This window comes from Odontesthes bonariensis, chromosome 11 (genome assembly GCF_027942865.1).
Source record: "Odontesthes bonariensis isolate fOdoBon6 chromosome 11, fOdoBon6.hap1, whole genome shotgun sequence".
Classification (NCBI taxonomy): domain Eukaryota; kingdom Metazoa; phylum Chordata; class Actinopteri; order Atheriniformes; family Atherinopsidae; genus Odontesthes; species Odontesthes bonariensis.
In genome coordinates, this window is record NC_134516.1 from 6,584,431 (window position 1) to 6,604,600 (window position 20,170).

Genomic DNA, 20,170 nt, shown 5'->3' on the forward strand with positions numbered 1-20,170 from the left:
GACCAGCCCCCAGTATTAATTAGTATCTCCAATCTAATTAAATAAAAATAAAAAACGAGCACAGACCGCTCAGTCAATGGCATGTACCCATTGAAAAAATACACACACATCACACAACCTGACTATCGACTGCTAACAACCATGATCAGTAACCTACACAAACCCAGACACATAATGGCTTGGCGGCCAGCAATCGGATAAACCAATGAAGTGAATCAATCCTGTGAAAGAATGAAAACAAGTGAATGAAACCTGCACTCACCCATTATGAAGTTAACTCTGCCAGCCCCATAATCTTGGCCCTGCTCAGCCAACTCCTTGACGTCGGGTATGGTTGGTAACGTTACGGCGGCTAGCATTAGCAACGAGGCTGCTAGGCTTGCTAAATCGGTAAGCATTAGGCTACTGAAGAAAGCTAGTCTTTTTAGCTACGTTATATTATCATCTTTCTTCTCGGCTATAACCTTTGTTTACGGCCACTGGCCCTAACCTGACGCGCTAGCTGTCAAATCACCGGAAGTTTTCACCGGAAGTACTCGCGCACACACAAAAGCTCTCTCCAGACATATCTTTCTTTCATTCCGCCCAGATGAAATTTAATGCCACTCTTCGAAAATCGGCGAAATTTAAGACATTTTACCTGCCGGTGAACCCAAGTGTCCATTGTCCTGATAAAGATCTAGCCTACCAGCTGTTGTGAGGCTTCACTTTGACAGCCTTCTCAGTGGTTTAAGGTAAAATAAATTGAGGCAATTGTCACAAAAACAAATAGCATCCGTTTTACACTGCCAAATGAAATATTGGCTACACAACGAGCCCCTCGTCAGCCCTCATCATAGGTAAATTTCTGAGTGGGTGCGATCAGTCTTGCTTGACTTGCGTGTTGGAAATCCTCACTCCTGCTTTCCCCTTCACGCACGCCTTTTTTGCTGTGTCTTGTGTAGCACTTGCTTGATGTTTGACTGTGTTAGGAGAGTTGTTCAGTAACTAGTTCGTCATATTGTCAAAGTAAGCTCATTTCAACAGGTTTCGCTAGTTTTACGGCATAGGGCTGCCGTGCCATCTACGTGCCATAGCGATTCACAAAACATTTGCGCAAGGTACCACGGGCGTAAGTAAGGCCACATCCCCACTAAACAGCTCATTCTGAGGATCCTAAGGAAAGCTCATTTTTGGGACTGGCTGTAATTCTGCACCAAGGCAGAATTTTGGGGAAAAAAACTCAGATACAGTATTAGGGGACCACTAAAGCCTTTAAAAATACATAAAAGCCTCCATTTATTTTCATGCCATAGGACCTTTAAAGTGATATTTTAAAATGCTCCTCGTTAATGTAGAGTTAGTTATGTAAAGTTAAATGAATTTACCTGAGCTGTGAGATATAAGGCAGACACTGCAGGAAACTCCTCACTTCACTCTCTTCATGTGGGCAGCCGGTCAGCTCCACTTGTTTCTTCTCTGATTGGAGTTTCAGCACTTCCAGGAGGATGGAGCTCTTTCTCTCTGAGAGGTTTATGAACCAGACTGCAGCAGCTGACTGGAAAAGGGGCTTCAGATTTGGAATGACATCTGAAAACCCTTCACTCTTGAAGTGTTGATACAGATAGAGGATTTTATTCATATCAGTTTTAAGAGGAAACAATGAGAGGAGTTTATTGACAAAACTGGGCAAGTTGTGTTTATAGTGAAGTGTTGTTTTGAGACATATATCAAGGAACAGTCTCTCCTTTTCCATCACCAACATCTCAGTGTGTTTCTCCTTGTTCTGTAAACCTGGACCTCTGTCAGTCATCCTGAAGCTGTGAGATGACAAAGAATATGAAATATAATTCTGATGTAGGTTATTTTAATGTCTGAGTTTGAGTGTAACACCAACCAAAGTCTAACTACTCGAGTAATTAGTGGTATGAATCACAGTTGTAAAACCCACGATCCCTTCAAACACTAAAGTTTTAACACCACGGATAAGCCATTCCATCAGAATCAGAATCAGAATCAGCTTTATTGGCCAGGTTTGACTAAACAAACAAGGAATTTGACTCCGGTAACTTCACTCACAAAGTACAACACTCAACAATAACATAAAATAATAAAAATTAGAAATGCAGAACAGTAAGAGTTGAATTGATTATAAATATAAATAAATAGAAACTATGGGTGGTAATGCTATTCCTGGGTGTTCAACATTCATTCATTCCATGAATAAGAAGTTTCCTCTTGTCCCACTGGTTGAAGAGTTGTCACCAAAAAGGGAGGATTTTTATTTCAATACTGACAGACTGAAAGGAATTAAAGGAAAGTGGGATCATTTTTACTCACCTGAGTGAGCCGATGGATGGCATTGCCTGCAACAGGGACTCACACAGACTCTGGCAGACATAAGCTGCTCTGTCCCAGTAGAGGCAGACATTAACCTTTGTGGACATCCTCTGCATGACTTCCACAGCTCTTTCAAACAACTGTTTTTCACCACAGACCGGAAGATGTAACTGGTTTCCATCAAGACCAAGCAAGGCCTCATAATCCATCTGCTCTTCACTGAGGAGGAAAATCTTCCAGAGCTGCTGAAGCAGGAGGTCACGCCTGCAATTTAAAGAGGAGGCTGTTTCTTCATTGTTCAACTATTCCACCAAAAGGTGTGATTCAGTTTATTTTACAGGGGTTGGACAAAACAATGGGAACTAATGTGATATGTCAGTGTAGATTCTCAGTCATCTGGGTCATGGGAATCCAAAGAGCTTGAGACTACCACCTTATTCCAGCACATTTGGCCATCTCTAAATAAAGACTATAAAAAGCTCGAGTACTTCTTCAGAGGTGCAGAACCTGGACTCTTGACTGAAGATTCTCAGTCATCCAGGTCATGGTAATCATGCTCAAAGCAGTTTCATTTGGATCTTTAAGATCCAAAAAGATCCAAAAAGAAGTCCAGTTTCCCTTTTTCCAGCTCTTGTGAACTCACACATACAACATCCAGCCTGCCGTATGTTCACTGCCGGTCCCTAAAGAGATCTCTCTGTCATTACTTTCTCTCTGCCACAGCCCCACCCACTGCCCACCGGGAGTTAAATGATTCACTCTTGGACTGATTACCCTGACCTTATTCACCAGACCTACCTTAAATGTGCTCAGACAACAGATAATAAGTTGGTGATACTTCATTTAGAAAACCGACTTTTTTCAGAAGAACACGCTGGTCGCAGCTCGGCCCATTTGAATATCACACCATGACAACAGGCAGCCGGAGTGGCCAGGACAATTCCCGGTGGGCCGGTCTGATGTTGGGGCCGTAAGGGCCGGTGTTCTCTCTTCTTTTTTGGGCCAGTGTTCGGTCATGGCAGCGGGTTGATTACGTGCTGCTCGCGCTGTCCCTGGGCCGCCTTCACTGACACGTTAAACGTCAGCGCTCTCGGTCAGTGGTGTTTGAAAGATGGAAAGTAGAAAGATCAAGGGTGGCGCGAAAAAGGCTAGAATTAAAAAGAGGAAATCTCTGGAAACAGACGCAGCTAAATATGCAAAAACTGGCAACTTTTTCACTAAAACGAGCTCGCGGTTTGTAACATCAAATGAGGACGATGAAACGGAAAAGGCAACATGTTGAACTCTGCCTGCAAACCAGCGTTCATGTTAATTAATTATCAAGTCAATTTGTGTTCCCACAAGTCCAGAGTGGGCAGGTAGGATTACTCATTGAGTGAATACTATTAGAATGAATATATTGAAAAGTATGGTATAGAGCTGCTCTATGAAAAGTGCCCTGAGATGCTAGATGATTCAGCACCTCATTAATGAAACTGACCTGAAATGATCAGAAGGCTTTGTAAAAACGGGAGATTTGTGCTGAGAATTATGACCATTTTTAAAATGTGATTAAGTGTCAGAAGCAGAGCCAGCAGCCAGTAGCAATGGGACTGCTTCTGTCAGTGTGGAAGGAACAGGTGAGTTTTCTATGCCCAAACCCGTTTTATTTTTTATCATTAAAAGTAAGATAGTAAATACACAAAGCCCACAATTGAAAGAGAATACGATAAAAGTAATATGAAATAAACCTGCATATTTTGCCATTGAAAATATCTTAATTGGTTGAGTCAAAATGTCTTTTCCATATCAAATGTAAGGTTATTATTTAGGGGTTGGAATCGCCAGAGACACCGCGATAGGATATTATCACGATATTTAAGTCACGATAGGATATTATCACGATATTGCGATATGCTGAGTATTGCTACACCAACTATCACGATATATAGCAACATTTTCAGCTGCAAAGGATACCAACATAATTAATCTTATCAACATGCTTATCTGTTAAAAAAAGTTTTCAGTCAATTCATCTTTCTTGAAACATTTATTCCAACAAAATGGACTGCTCATTCAACATGTGCAAACACTCAGTTCAAACTGAATAGAAAAATAAAACATGTCTGTCTTTTCCCAACTACAATAGAAAAATAAAACATTGTAAATTGTACTCATTGTAATTATATGTCCCCTTTACCTGACCAACGTAACTGTTTGTATTTCAGTCTAGTCAATTTCTTCCGCGTGCGCGATGTTCGTCTCATTCAGAGTGAAGATTTCACTGATTTCACTGATTGCCTTCGGGAGACAACAGGGCTGCACAAATTGCAGGCTGTTGTTCAGGAAACCTCAGAAGCATTTCGTATGCACTATTCCATCACGTGGTTACGTCAGTTTTCAGTTTGTGGCTCGGAAGCTGCAACGTGGTTTGTCACCGTGCTTGTGTTGAAAAAGGCAGTGATGCGCCACACTCTCGCCATAAGCCTGGCTACTGTTGGCAGCTTTAATGCCGGCTGTGATGCGAGATTAAGTGTGTGGGCGAAACACTTGACATGGACGTATCCCGCCAACTGAAACAATGGACTGAGTTATCTTACTTGCACGCTCAGAATGTGAAGATAGCTTTGCTAATCTCAGAGTGTCCAGTGTCGGTTGATTATTTTAATTTTATTTTTTAGGGAAGCGCTGGTTTCGTTTGGCTCCCCTCACCTGCCAGTGCTGCTGGGTGGTAACGGGAGAGGTGAACTCTCATGTTAGTTGTGTTCCCGGAGTATTTCCCTTTTGCACGACAGTCCCTGCAGATCGCATGTGATCAATGTCATAATACAGAGTTTATTTTTTTATGTGTATGTGACCAAAATATCGATATTTGGTATGATATTTGGTGAATCGATACAATATCGCCACGCGAAATATCGCGATATGTCACTGTATCGGCCACAGCCCCCCCACTAAGAACAGGAAGTGATCGTTTTTATATTTGACTTCTGAACAATTTACTCTTCACACTTTCTCAGAGAACGTGTGAACCTTTCATCCTGCTACTTTATCAGGTTTTTTCAACATTTTTACCAAATGTATCTACAGCAAACTGATGCTCTGCCATGAAAAAAGGAGGTCCTCCTTCCTATCTGACACATACAATATACAATTTTCCTCAAACTTTGCAGATCTGATGAAAGTCCCATTTGAACACAAAACTATAAATATGTTGGTGGATGTGGCAAAATAGCTCCATAGCTCCCCCTAAAACAATCAAGAACTTCTGCATATATAAAAGATCTTCTGCATGTACCGTGTGGATTCTATATCTAAATGTTGGTGAAGTTAAGGACTCAATACATCATCGGTTTCCTTTTTAATGTCCAACTTCTGTAAAATTAGCAGTTACGTGAAAGTAAAAGCACATGCTCACACATACCTCTGGACATTTTCAAAGCATCCCAGCAGTCGTCTCATTCCTAGTTCTGACGCTGTCACGTCTGCAACGTTCAGACGGATTTTCCTTTCCTTGGACTGAGTGACTACAAAGGCCACAGCACAGCAAGAGTAAGGATCCAGATTCTCTCCACTGAGGTCAAGACAGTAGCCCAGCTCATCCAGAAGGTAGCTGCATGCTTCAGGGCACTGGGACTCATACAGGCACTGGCATAAGAACACTAAGGGGACATCAGGCCCCCTGTCCTCAGTGTCAGCCACAGGGAAGAACGTAGCTATCATCTCTTTGAAGAACCACTCAGATGTATTGCTGAGCTCCTCAGCAGGAATCAGACAGCTCATCAAACTTGGACTTTTCTGATTCAGCAATCGACACATGAGAGGAATCAGATGTTTCATGTGTTTCATGTCCTCAGTGAGGCTCTGCTGAAAAACCTTTCTGATTCCATCAGGATTCTTCAAAAGCCACAGTGCTGCAAAAAACTCCTGCATGGTGTAATGAAGAAATGCATGTGTCGTTATTGATTCAGTCGGGGCGACTTTGACAACAAGTGGCTTCAGGAAGGAAAGGACACATCTGTCTTCACACTGCACCTCTGGCAGGTTCACAGTTTTTCCTTCAGTTGCAATAAAAGCAGCCTCAGCCAAAGACAGGATTTCCTTTCTCTTAGACCGGATGAATTGATTTAGATTCTTGTTCCGGGTTCTGTTGCTGCTCATCTGGAGGCAAAAACGAACAATATTGATGTATATTTCAGTTATAGTTGCTGGTTGTGGAGAGTCTTCTGATGAAAAGCAGGCAGCCACCATCAGTGCATACATTGGAACATGGCAAAGAGTTAACAACTCCACACGACTCAAAACCTTCTTGTGATCTTCACCCAGCGTTGCAGATAAGTATGTCTTTATGGTCGGCTCACTGAAGCCTTTCACCTCCACTGTAAGAGGATCCTCAAAGAAGAAGTCCTCCTCATCGTCTGGTCTGCATGTTATGATGATCTTTGAATCAGGTAGGAGGTCTTTCTCTGCAAGTTTCTGAACAACTGGTGGAGAGAGCTCTGTGAGTCCATCAAAAATGATTGTAACTTTGTCAGAGTTCTTCTTTATGTCCTGTAAGACCTCATCTCTCCCCTCATCTGGTTCACTGTAAACATTGAAAAGAAGATCCTCCAAACTCATGGCCGGTGTGAAGTGAGCCGTGTTCCTCATGTCAAAGTAAAACATGTAATCCAGCTCATTGTTGTCTCTTTCTGCCCAGACTCTCAACATTTCACGAGTCAGGGCTGTCTTTCCAATTCCAGGTTTTCCAACCAAGACCATGTCTTCATCTTTTTTCAGCAGGCCACTGGGAGAGATTTCTTGTTTGGCCTCAGGGATGTATGTCCTAAGCTTTGTAGGACGACTCATGTTGCTTTTCTTTCTCTTCAGTTTCTTTATTTTAGATGGAGAGCCTTTAGCTTGTGTATCTAGAACAAGTGAAGTGTATGACAGATCAGGCGTCTTGTTTTCTTCAAACAACCTTTTACTTGCCACCCAAAACTCCTTTGATAGTTTTTGTGCTTGTGACTTGAGCTTTTTCTGATATATGCGGCACGGCCTTGGTCCTTAATAAAAACAGTGAAAGAACAGAAAGAAAATTAACTGACCATCGCTCCGTTACAGATTCGTACAAAGTATTAGTTTCCCATCCAAATTCAGATTTAAATACTTACCTTGAAAGTAGTTTCCCTCCATTAGTGTGTCTTCTTTGAAAGAAAAGCAGCTGATCCAGTGGTGCAGGTCTAACTTCATCTTTCCATGAGAAGCATCGCTCTTATTCTCAGGAAAACAAGGTGGCCTTCCTAAGGTCCTATCCCTCGTCGTGGCAATAATCCCGAGTAACTCGTAGCAGGCTTCTTCCCCCTTTTTAATGACGTGGTCTACTATTGCTCTGGTTCTATCATAGTTATCTTTCTCTGCCTGTATTTTGCTGACCTCTTCATCATGGAGAACTCCTTTCTGGTTCAAGTTCTCCAGAATCAAAGGGAGACCCTTTAATCCCTCCACAAGGTCAGCTCTGGCATTCGTGACGTACTCTCTAGCCGACTGACTTGTACAGGCCATGCCTGCTGATTTCTGTGTGTTCTGCACACACACCCAACTTTACTGATCTGAAAAACAAAAACAACATCTATACTGGATTAACAAAGACAGTAAAACAGGTACAAGATATCTATGTGGAAAACATGGTCGCACACAGCACAGCTTACACATTGGCTTCAAAGTTTCCACTGATGATGAACTCCATCAACTGTTCAGCACCTTTGATCACAGAAAACAACAGAAAATGAACAGAGGGACAAGAGCCCATCACCTCCCCCAGTGAAGACCCATGGAGACAGCATGACACCAGTCAACTGTGACTCTTTGTTTCCTGTGAGCCCTGTTCAACATACTAAGTTCAAGTTGGATTTTATTCCAGAATTTTTTTGTTTTTTTTAAGTTTAGAAATATGTTTTTCTGTCATTGCTTCAAATGTTGCTTTCACATCAGAATTTACCTGCAAAATGTATTCTAAACTGAGATAACTGTCACATCCTGTTGCTGTGGTGTTTGTTTAGGTTTCTGAGCATCAGGTGGGATGGAGCAGGTTCCAGGAAGTCAGGGGTGGAGTCTGGTCAGCTCCTGCTCACACACCTGTCCTTCATCTGCACTTATCAAGGCTTCCTCTAAAGGAACTGCAGGCGCAACCAGACCATCTGCTTTTGTCTTGCTCTGGTTTTGGAGACTTCGCATCCATGCGGACACCACCATGATCCTCCAGCCTCACCTACCTACCTACCTACCTGATCGCCCCCCTGCGAAGTCAGGACCTCTGCACCACAGCCAGCTTATTTTTTATCATTACATTTCTCGCTTTAATGTCAAAGTAACCACAGAAGATAGCTGGATCCCACGCTGTGTTCGAAACCGCATACTTCTCCTACTACTCATACTAACTTTTTGAGTTAGTATGCAAGTTTGAGTAAGCGAGAAGTTCCCGGATGCATACTAGATTCTCCGAAATGTTGGGTATGCATCATGAGGTTACTACTCATACTCAAACTACCCAAGATGCAACGTAACGTGACGTCGCCGATCGTCATTTCCAACGAGGGTAGGTTCACTTCCTGTTTTCAAAACAAAAGCACCAATTGTATCGTAATGGCTTTCCCTATGATAAAAGGCAACAGGTATTTTATTTTGTGAAAATAACCGGAAGTGCGTTGCTCACTGCGGCTAGCTTTAGTAGTGCCGAATTCGTGGGAACAAAATTGTAAATAGCCGGTATTTTGTCAGGTTTTCAACACGTTGGGGATCTAAACAACTACTTTCGCCTGAAAATGTTTCAAATGTTGCTAAAGTTTACAGAGTTTAGAGCTTAAGAGAATTCAGCTTCAGGCCGGTTGATTTCGGCTCGGGCAGGAGCGAAATGCATTGTGGGTTAAGGCTCTGCATACTCTCTGATCGATGAGTATGCAGTATGCTGCATAGACATAATATGCGTATATTATGTCTATGGTATGCAGTATGCAGTAGTATGTTGTATGCGGTTTCGAACACAGCCCCGGCGTAGAAACGTATCACACGTCATGCGCCTCGGTCAAGCCTTCAGTCAAACCACGCAGCTGTGTCGTCATCAGGGTGGATCTCAGCTGCTGCAGCTGGTGTAGAGCCCGACGTTTGAATTTAGTGTGACGGTATGCATGGTTCTCCATGACAAAGTCGAAAAAGATTCCTAACCAGTTTGCATAGCTTAGGGACTGTTGTGCATGTTGAACACACTTATTCAGATGGAGGAATATGCAGCATCAGTTTCAGCTGATACAAGCACAAGTGCATGATTTGCGTGATGGATATGAGAATGGAGCTGAGGGCCACGACGCAGATGATGGTGACAACGCGGAGGATCAACGGGTAACAGGTCAGAGGAGCATGTCACCACCACGGGCGCCACACATCCACAGAGAACCAAAGCTGATACCACTCTCTCCAGATGATGATATTGAGCATTATTTGATTACATTTGAAAGAATGGCGTCGGTCTGCCATTGGCCGAGAGAAGAATGGGCGATTCAACTAGTCCCTCTGCTCACAGGTAAAGCACGCAGTGCATATGTTCTCATGGACATTTCTGATTCAGAGGATTATGACAAAGTCAAAGAAGTCATTCTGAGGAAGTATGAAATCACAGCCGACACCTACAGGAGAAGGTTTCGCTCCCTGGACATTAATCACAGTGAAACCCCACAGGAACTGTATGTTCGATTGAAAGACTTGTTTATCAAATGGATTAAGCCAGAGACCTCCACAATGAAAGACGTTTCGGAGTTGCTGATACTGGAGCAGTTTCTGAGGATGGTGAACCCGGAGCTGGAAGTCTGGATCCGAGAACGTGACCCGAGGTCTGCAGAAGACGCTGCCCGACTGGCAGAGGTTTTTTTGTCAGCCAGAAGCGGAGGAAAAAGAATCTCATTCGGACGTGAAAGCTACTTCCGTGGGCGCAGTAAGTCCAATGGGGGTGAAAAGGGTGGTCAATCCCAGGTCAGACCTCATTTCAGAGCTAGGCAGTTTTCTCCCAGTAGACCAGCTGGCAAGAAATCCTTCATCCGTGTAGCCGCTGCCTTAGACTCTGGCAGTTTCCAGTCTGCAGTTCGGCCCCACATAGTGCCAAGAGAGCTGTGGAATGAGACCACATCCAACATCAGTTATGTTCATGGTGATGAGAAAGAGTACCGTACAGCTGAGATTTATCTTACTGTAGGTGGTCAGACCTACCTCCTGTCAGTAGCCTTAGTCCCCAGTCTACCTTATCCAGTTGTCCTTGGTAATGATGTCCCCACACTGCTAGACTTGATACAACAGACAAGAAGTGAACACCAGGTTACCAAGGAAAGACATGTCGAGAGCACTGGTGAGGCACCAAAGCAGCAGGAGCAGCAGCAGGAGCAAAGATTCCAACCGGCAGTCACAGCCTGTAACATGGTCACTACTAGGGCTCAGAAAGCAAGGAACACTCTGGAGGAGTTACCTTTTTACCATGATCAGTTGGAGGCAGGTCCAGTCAAGCAGCCTAAGTCCAAAGCTCAGAGACGGAGGGAAAAAGTTTTGGCCACAGCCAGGGAACAGCGTGAGGAAGCAGCGAAGCCCAGCCAGCCTGTAGATTTCCACATCCCCTCTGACATAGCAGCACTACAGCAGGCTGATCAAGCACTGAAAGCCTGGTTTGACAAGGTCTCAGAGGTTGAGGGTGAGAAACAGGGCAAGGCAGACTGTTTGGCCGATGCTAGGTACATCATAAAGAATGGAATTCTCTACCGGTGGCAGGGTAAAGTTGAGGCTTTAGCTTTACCACAGAGCCTTACACAGAAGGTCATGGTGCTAGGACACTCAATTCCGTGGGCAGGCCACCTGGCATTCCAGAAATCCCTCAGAAGGATCGCAAATAGATTTGTGTGGCCTGGCATGTATACCCAAGTGAAAGACTTTTGTGCTTCGTGTGCTACTTGTCAGCTAGCTTCACCTAGGGGAATAGCCCATGCCCAGCTTCAGCCACTTCCAGTCATAGACTCCATTTCACAGAATAGGCATGGATATAGTGGGGCCCCTTGAGAGAAGCTCATCAGGAAATCGGTACATCTTCGTAATCTGTGATTATGCTACCCGTTATCCAGAAGCCTTTCCCCTCAGATCCATTAAGGCCAGACAGGTGGCAAACTTCCTTCTCCAATTGTTTTCGAGAGTAGGGGTGCCGAGAGAAGTCCTGACAGACTGTGGGACAAACTTCCTGTCAAAACTGTTGCAACAAGTGTATCAGTTGTTAGGAGTGAAGGGTATAAAGACCACCCCATACCAACCCCAAATGGACGGACTGGTAGAGAGGTTTAATCAGACTCTCAAGAACATGCTGCGGGAAATTTGTTTCCCACACAGGCTCGGATTGGGACCAATGGCTGCCATACCTGCTATTCGCATATCGGGAGTTGCCACAGGCGTCAACAGGATTCTCACCTTTCGAGCTTCTCTACGGTCGCCAGGTGAGGGGGCCACTTGACCTCCTGAAGGAGCACTGGGAGAATCCAATCCTAGACCAGGATAATGTTGCCAGCTTTGTGATTAAGATGAGAGAGAGACTGGAGCAGATGACAGCTCTAGCACAAGAGCACATGCGGACTGCACAGGCCAACCAGAAGACCTGGTATGACAAGAAGGCCAGGGACAGGACTTTTCAGCTGGGTCAGCAGGTGTTGCTATTACTCCCAACCAGTGACAGCAAGCTGTTAGCCAGATGGCAGGGGCCTTACCAAATCACCAAGCGCCTGGGTAAGGTAACCTATGAAATATACATGCCGGACAGGATAAAGAAACATCAGGGTTTCCATGTGAACCTGCTGAAGGAGTTCCAGATACCTTCACTGCCGAGCCAACAGCCTGTCAGGCAGCACCTCCTCATCCGGGTCCCTGACAGGGAGGAAGAGAGGGAGCAGTCGTTCCCCACCAACATCTCGGAGCCCAGTTTAATGGATGTGTCCCATCTCCAGCCTGTTCAGCAGGGGGAGATAAGAGCATTGTTGGATCCAGAGCTTTTCCAAGAAAAACCTGGCTTCATAACGCTGGTTCAGCACAAGGTCTACCTGAAAGAGGATGCCACTCCCCGCCGGAAGTGCTACAGGATCCCTGAACGGTTGGTGCCAAAGCTCAAGAAAGAGGTTGAGCTGATGTTGCAGCTGAGGATCATTGAAACTTCAACCAGTGAGTGGTGCAGTCCCATTGTGTTGGTCCCGAAGAAAGATGGTTCACTGAGGTTTTGTATTGACTTCAGGTACCTCAATGCTGTGTCAAAGTTTGAATCCTACCCAATGCCGCGCATCAATGAGCTGCTAGAGAGAGTTGGGAGGGCCAAGTTCATCACCACAATTGACCTGAGCAAGGGGTACTGGCAGCTTGCACTGGCATCTGAGACCAAGGAGCTGACAGCATTTAAAACACCCTATGGCATGTTCCAGTTCAAGGTGATGCCATTTGGTCTCCAGGGGGCACCGGCAACGTTCCAACGACTCATGGACCAAGTGTTGAGAGACGTGCCGCAGTTTGCAGCTGCCTACTTGGATGATGTCGTCATCTTCAGCCAGACCTGGGAAGAACATGTGGCTCATCGTCGACGAGTCCTCCGTCTGATCAAGAATGCTGGGCTTACCATCAATCCTGCAAAGTGTGCTTTCGCTCAGAGGCAGGTGGAGTACCTGGGTCATGTTGTTGGAAAGGGGGTGGTGAAGCCTCGAGTGGGTAAAGTGGACGCCATCCACTCATATCCGGTGCCCACCACAAAGAAGAAGGTGCGTGCCTTTGTTGGGCTGGTGGGATGGTACAACAGGTTCATCCCCCACTTTGCAGAGAGGGCAGCTGTCCTCACTGACCTCACCAAGGCCTCAGCCCCAAACAAAGTGAGATGGAATGAACAATGTGGCAGAGCTTTTGCTGATCTCAAGAGAGCTATCACAAGTGAGTCTCTTCTCCATAGTCCAGACTTTTCTCAACCCTTCGTACTGCAGACGGATGCGTCAGGGGTCGGCATTGGAGCAGTACTTTTGCAGGAGACGGAAGGAGAAAGCCGTCCGGTGCTGTTTTTGAGCCGCAAGCTCCTGGACCGGGAGACGAGATACTCTACAGTGGAGAAGGAGTGCCTGGCGATGAAGTGGGCTATTGAGTCGCTGAGGTACTACTTACTGGGTGGTCACTTCGTCCTGGAGACTGATCATCGCGCTTTGCAGTGGTTGAACAGGATGAAGGACTCCAACACACGCCTTACAGGGTGGTACCTGTCCCTGCAACCCTATGACTTCACAGTCAAGTACCGGGCAGGGAAAGCCAACTTGGTGGCAGACTGTCTTTCCAGAGTACATGAGGATTGAGTTGCTGCACTCTTGGGAGAGGGGGGGAGGAAATGTGACGACGCGCCGCCGTCACTCGCTCCAGGAACCATGGGCGTCAGTTTGATTTCAGAAGTGCTGGGGACAATTACCATAAACCTGAGTAAGGTTTGAAAAGTGCTGGGTACAAGCTAGGCCCATTACTTCCGAATTGAGGTTTCATGATAAATAATAGGCATTGCATTAGATGATGCATATTGACGCGATATTGTCTCCATATTAAAAGTTAAAAGCCATCTGCGCGGTCTTGTTTAGGCCGTCGGAAACATCACTGCGGTCACGCCATCTGCGCTTCAGAGAGGCACGGTCGCGCGATCTACACTTGAAAATCGAGTGCGCGTCTACATCGCGTCGTGCGGTAAAGCGTTTGAGCCCAATGCACGATGTATATGGCCAGATTAAAATATTCATAAAAAACAAAAATTCAAATTGTTTTCTGCAAACATCTGATTCTTGTTCTACATGTCCCCAGCTACCTTTGTTGTGATTTTTAAGTTATTTCACTGCATCATTGTTTAATAATCTGATGCTGAAATCATACCCAATGCATGATGTATATGGCTAGATTAAAATATTCATAAAAAAATTTAAATTTTTTTCTGTAAACTCCTCCAGATTCTTGTTCTACATGTCCCCAGCTACCTCTGTGGTGATTTTCAAGTCATTTCACTGCATCATTTTTTAAGAATCTGATGCTGAAATCATCGGCGACATCCTCCCATCTCTTTATATCACTCTTCTTCTTTCCTTTTGCATAATGTGGTTTCATTTCACAATTTTTGCCTTTTACTTGCTTGATGTCCTTGTATGTGTATGTGTGTGTGACCATATTCCTTATTGGACATCCAGCCCTACCTGCACCAGCCCAAATCAACTTGTCATCTCTACCTTGTCTGCACCTCTCATCAGTGCACTACAGCCAAACAGGGAAGAGACAGAACCAAACTTAAATTATCACCACAACACCTCACAGTGAGCAGTTTAAAAAATACACCCTATCATAGTGGCCACTTGCATGGAAGATTTTGTTGAGAATTTTAATAAAATGTCTTCTCAGATTCCCAAAGAAACTTAATATTGATAAATCTGATGTAGCAATCAAATGTAACATATTTAAAACTCAACATATTAAAAATGATTTAACAGAACTATATATGATGCCGTTACACAACTCAAACTATAATTTATTTTCCATCCTAATGCCTACACTGAACTGTCAACTTTGATATAGATTTCTGAGTTTACGGGGTGCACTTGAATGCACCATAAAACCGCTCACACGCTTTACCGTACGACGCGATGTAAACGGGAACTCGATTTTCAAGTGTAGATAGCGCGACCGTGCCTCTCCGAAGCGCAGATGGCGTGACCGCAGTGAAACATCCTGGTTTGGGACAAACTTAAGTGTAGGCCCTATTCGTATTTCAAAATCCGCATTTTAGTACAAGACACAATTTCGGTTATTGCACAGCCCTTGACACACTAACAAATCTCAGACAAACCTCGACCAAGCGAGAGGGCATCAGGAGACGTAGCCTGGCTACAAACAGCCCTTGCCTGACAAAGTTTTCAAACATTGCCAGGCTATGAAACGACGGGCAAGAGTGAACAAGCAGCAACCGCTCTGTGAAATAAGTTTTCATTCATTGTCTCTCGCCTGATATGCATCATAAACACTGACGAATCTTCACCTGCAACACCAGCGACGTCTTTCATCGCTCGTTACACTGTAACAGACTGCAGACCGCAAGCGCGGTCAATGAGTGGGAGCGGATTCAACATAGTTGCTATTCAGCAATGGGGGCTGATCGCAAGCGCATTCATACAAGGAGAGCGAAAGCAGAGCGGATCAAATAGTGTTTGGTTAGGAGAATGCCATGATATAAAATTACAGTTTTTAGGTTCTGCACCAAAAGCGGCGTTTGCACTTTCTCTACTTTTTTAAAGTGGTGGGGACAAATCTGCTCATCAGACAAAGTGCCGGGGACCCGGCGGAAATGTCGCGCCTGCCAGGAACAATCATGTCACGGGAGGGACACGGGGCTGACGCACCGCGTAGTTCACCTGGTGAATGAGACGAACGTTGATTGATAAGCCGATAGCGGCAGGAGGAAGTAAAGACTACATAAAATATAAATAAAGACAACACATAGGAGTTATATTGAGCATATACTTATATGAGCATAAACTTACCTCTGCTCGTAGTCCTGTCTCCCGAGGTGTTCGGGCAAAACAATTCCCCGGGGGCACGCGCACTTTATTAGATCCGGGAGGGAGGAGGACAAGTGTGAAATAAGTAGAGGGGAGTCTCATATGGTATAAATATGTATTTAACTGTGGTAAAATATATGTGTGTGTTTATTATGTTTACTCTGGGTGTATTGATGGTTATTAAGATTGTATATATATTCTAGTGATGAGTTATGTAAATATGGTTGTAGATATAAGTAGGTGTGTGTCGCTGATTTTACCCGGGTGAAATGGTATAGTCCAGCTCATTAGCTGGACCACAATGTATATAAGTAGTCAGTCTGTAAATGTCAGGTGTGGATGTAGGTGTTGGTGTATGTGTTGGCAGAGATGGAAAGAGTACAAAAATATTTTACTCAAGTACAAGTACTGTTACTCTGTTGAAATTGTACTCAAGTACAAGTATATTTACCAGTCAAAAAATCTACTCAAGTAAAAGTAAAAAGTAAATAATTTAAAATGTACTTTGAGTAAAAGTAAAAAGTTACTTTTTCACAATCTGTGTTTTCTGCCTCTACTGTGAAGCCCACATCCGTGTAACGGATGCCAAATGGCTGAGTGGAGTGGCTAACTGTCGCAGGATCACCTCAGTCATTTGCTTCAGCTCAAATCTGTTGCCGAATGCAATAGGGAAAGGTCTATGTATTTTCCCCTCCTCGCCCAATACAGCCTTGAAATATGACCCACTACACAGATTGCCATGCCTTCTACACCGCCCTGACTTTACAAAGCATTATACAAGAAATGTGAAAGTCAACTGTGGCACCGAAATCTCTTTGCTTGCCTGTTTGCACCAATCGTTCGTGAACACATGATAAGCCCAATGTCACTGCTACAAAGACAGTTGGTTTCAGCACCGAAATTCGTCATTGGCTACCCCTGACAGTTTACATATCTGCGGTTATCAATTCAAACATTGGGCTTATTTGTTTTGTTTAATATTCTTTCTGGCCTGATGGACGTATATGTGGTAGGACCAATAGTTCTCGAGGTCAGTGGGTAAGACGGATAACGGCAGGTTAGCAAGCGGACGTGCTCATACTATTAGCCAGCTGAATAAGCACATTAGTTGGCATAGCTAATTGCCGTTACAGTGCCAACAACAGGTTGCTAATTCAATATTATATTAGCAGTATCATACACAGTTTTCGGGACATGGCTAGGACTCCTAGCCTTGTCAGTTTAAACATGGAAAGGGAACGAGAAACATGACTTACCTCAACGTGCTTACGCAGATTAGATGTCGAATTCTTGTAAGCCGGAATTTTGGACTTCTTTGGTACACATAGTGTGCACTCCATAACATAACTATCACCCCGTTTTTCCGTGAAGCTAAACATCTCACTCAGATAGGGCCAGGGGTGCACTAGGTCAGAAGAACTGCTCTCCGTATTTCCATTGTCCGCCTCCATGTCTGACTCTGCCATCCTCGTCTGAGTGAGTGACAGTTCGCACGCGCCAACACTCTTTATAGTAGGCTAGAATTCTAGAGCCATACCAGCGCAGGGGCACAACGTTCAGTATTTGCATCCCATAATAATTCATTACCAGAACGCAAATTTTTTTTTACTCAGTAACGCTTGTGCTGTAAAATGTACCGAAGTACATTACTTGAAAGAAAATGTACTTAAAGGGGAACTCCGGGGCATTTGAAGCGTGTTTCCATTGCTAGAGGTTGTCAAATAATGATAGTAGGACATAGAGAGGTGCAAATCTGCGCTCCCTGTGTGGAGATCGCTCTGTCCGCACAGCATGTCATGCGAGGCTAATACGTGGTGGCTAAGGGGCAAGCGCTAACCCTTCCACGTAAAACAACAACTTGCACACTGCAGAAACGTCACACCACTTTATAAACCATCCGACAATAAAGTCACAAGCCTTACCATCAAAACCATATGCATGGTTCTCACATTACTGGCATGGGGACGTTACAAAACAACTTTATAAACAGCATGTAACTCGTAACTCACCGGCTGGTTGTACGCTCGCGCATGTGAAAGCCCAAAAGAGTCGATGGAGAATAATCCCATATACAAAACAATTATCTTCTCTAGAAAAACTGCGTTCAAGTATTTAAAACATTACAAGAATATTACTGGGCATGTATTGTTGTAATGTTTTAAATACTTGAACGCAGTTTTTCTAGAGAATAAAATTGTTTTGTATATGGGATTATCGTCCATCGACTCTTTTGGGCTTTCACATGCGCGAGCCTACAACCAGCCGGTGAGTTACATGCTGTTTATAAAGTTGTTTTGTAACGTCCCCATGCCAGTAATGTGAGAACCATGCATATGGTTTTGATGGTAAGGCTTGTGACTTTATTGTCGGATGGTTTATAAAGTGGTGTGACGTTTCTGCTGTGTGCACGTTGTTGTTTTACGTGGAAGGGTTAGCAGTTGCCCCTTAGCCACCACGTATTAGCCTCGCATGACAGGCTGCGCAAACAGCGCGATCTCCACACAGGGAGCGTAGATTTGCACCTCTCTGTGTCCTACTATCATTATTTGACAACCTCTAGCAATGGAAACACGCTTCAAATGCCCCGGAGTTCCCCTTTAAGTAAGAGTAAAATTACACATTTTAAAAAGTTGTTAAAAAAGTACAAGTACACAAAAAAGCTACTCAATTACAGTAACGCGAGTAATGTAATTCGTTACTTTCCACCTCTGTGTGTTGGTATATGGTAATTATTGAAGAAAATAAACGTGTCTGGATCCGCACTCTAAAATTCTCCTGACTGCCTCCATGGCCGCTCAGGCATTCTAACAATCATCCATACGGAGGTTTAAAGCAGCAGCCAACTTCTTAATATGTGGAAACAAAAGATCAGACCGGTGTGTGTTCCTCATCTGAAAAGGTGTTAATATGAAAATATCACTAACTGATAATCTTCTCTTTAACCTTACCTGTATAGTCCCGAGTTCAAAGATATCACAGAAAGAGCTTTGTGTGCCGAACTCTTTGCACCGAGGTTCAATCATTTCCTGTTTTAACTTTCACTTCTGGACTTTTGGAGCTTTAGCTTTGTGTGAGGCAGAACTCCACTAGATGGCAGCAGTGGGCCAAGAAAACATCAACACTTCATCTTTTTCATCACTGTGGAGGACTGAAAGCGCCACATATGTGTATGTCTTAAGCCCTATTCGGACGGGACTAGTTCAGTGGGGGGACGTATGGTAATGTTGGTTAACCAGACGACGCCAGGGAGAAGAAATGACCAATTCGGACGGGACAAGAAATCCCTATAATATTCATCTAACATGGGAGAAGTTGTTGGTTACGCACAACCATCACATCCTGGATGCCATGCACGTCTTCATTTCACTTCCGTAAACCCCATCTGTAAACAGACATGGCGCCGACCAGGTCGAAGCAAGCCAAAGTCCGAAATTGGACGAGAGCGCTTCATCCAGAACCTCCATGTTTGCAAACAGACACACCTAATTGTTTCTCTCTTTAAAAGGATGTGACGACATATTCCGTACTTATTACCGAAGGTCGCATTCGCACGGGATTAGTATTACCTATGGTAGATACTCCGGACCGTTTCACAGGAGGTAGAATTCTCGGTTGGTCGGTCACATGATCCACAGAGACGTGCCCTGCAGCTAGGTGCTGCTAAGCTGCTAGAGACGAAGAGAGCACAACTGACGGTCCGCTGAGCAGGTGAAGTGAGCAGCATCCTGTGTGTGTGCGTCTGACTCTGCACACACTCTCATAAGTTATAGCAGCTAATTAACCACACAGCGTGCTGAGGGGGAAAGAGAAACCATACATGTGCCTGTATGTATGTGTAGGAACCAAAGTATACCTTTGCTTGTTTGCTTTTTTTTTTTTTTTTTTTTTTTTTTTATTATAACAACACATCAAAAACAAACATTGTAAAGGCGGGGTACAGTGCAACAACTAATCAAAAGAGGAAAAAAAATTATAAGTTGCCATTGAATCAATAGTCCTTTCGGCATTTCGGCTGTTCAGTCCTTCTAAAGAGTTCAAATAAAATTTGAGTTCGTTTTTGAAAGCAACAAAAGATGGTTTCCTTCCTCCCCATTTACATTTATGAATATGGTATTTTCCCAAGATTATAAAAAGATTTAAAATAAAGATATACGGTACACAAAAATCATCTCTTTCAAAGAAAAGTAAAATATCTTTCATACTTAAAGAAACATGACAAGACCATACCTCACAACACAGACGCTCAACCTCAATCCAAAAAAATCTTGAGT

The 20,170-nt window shown here is 44.1% G+C and overlaps 1 protein-coding gene across 1 annotated transcript; it reads right to left on the reverse strand.

The window, feature by feature from the left end:
• Positions 1-1,363: 1,363 nt before the first annotated feature.
• On the reverse strand, positions 1,364-19,712 carry LOC142391177 (nucleotide-binding oligomerization domain-containing protein 1-like). The gene is made up of 6 exons (XM_075476954.1): positions 18,848-19,712; positions 7,989-8,040; positions 7,452-7,889; positions 5,723-7,343; positions 2,320-2,583; positions 1,364-1,799 (listed from the first exon to the last, which is right to left on the reverse strand). Exons 3-6 carry the CDS (start codon positions 7,840-7,842, stop codon positions 1,364-1,366), a joined length of 2,712 nt encoding a protein of 903 aa, XP_075333069.1. The 5' UTR covers positions 7,843-7,889; positions 7,989-8,040; positions 18,848-19,712.
• Positions 19,713-20,170: the final 458 nt, after the last annotated feature.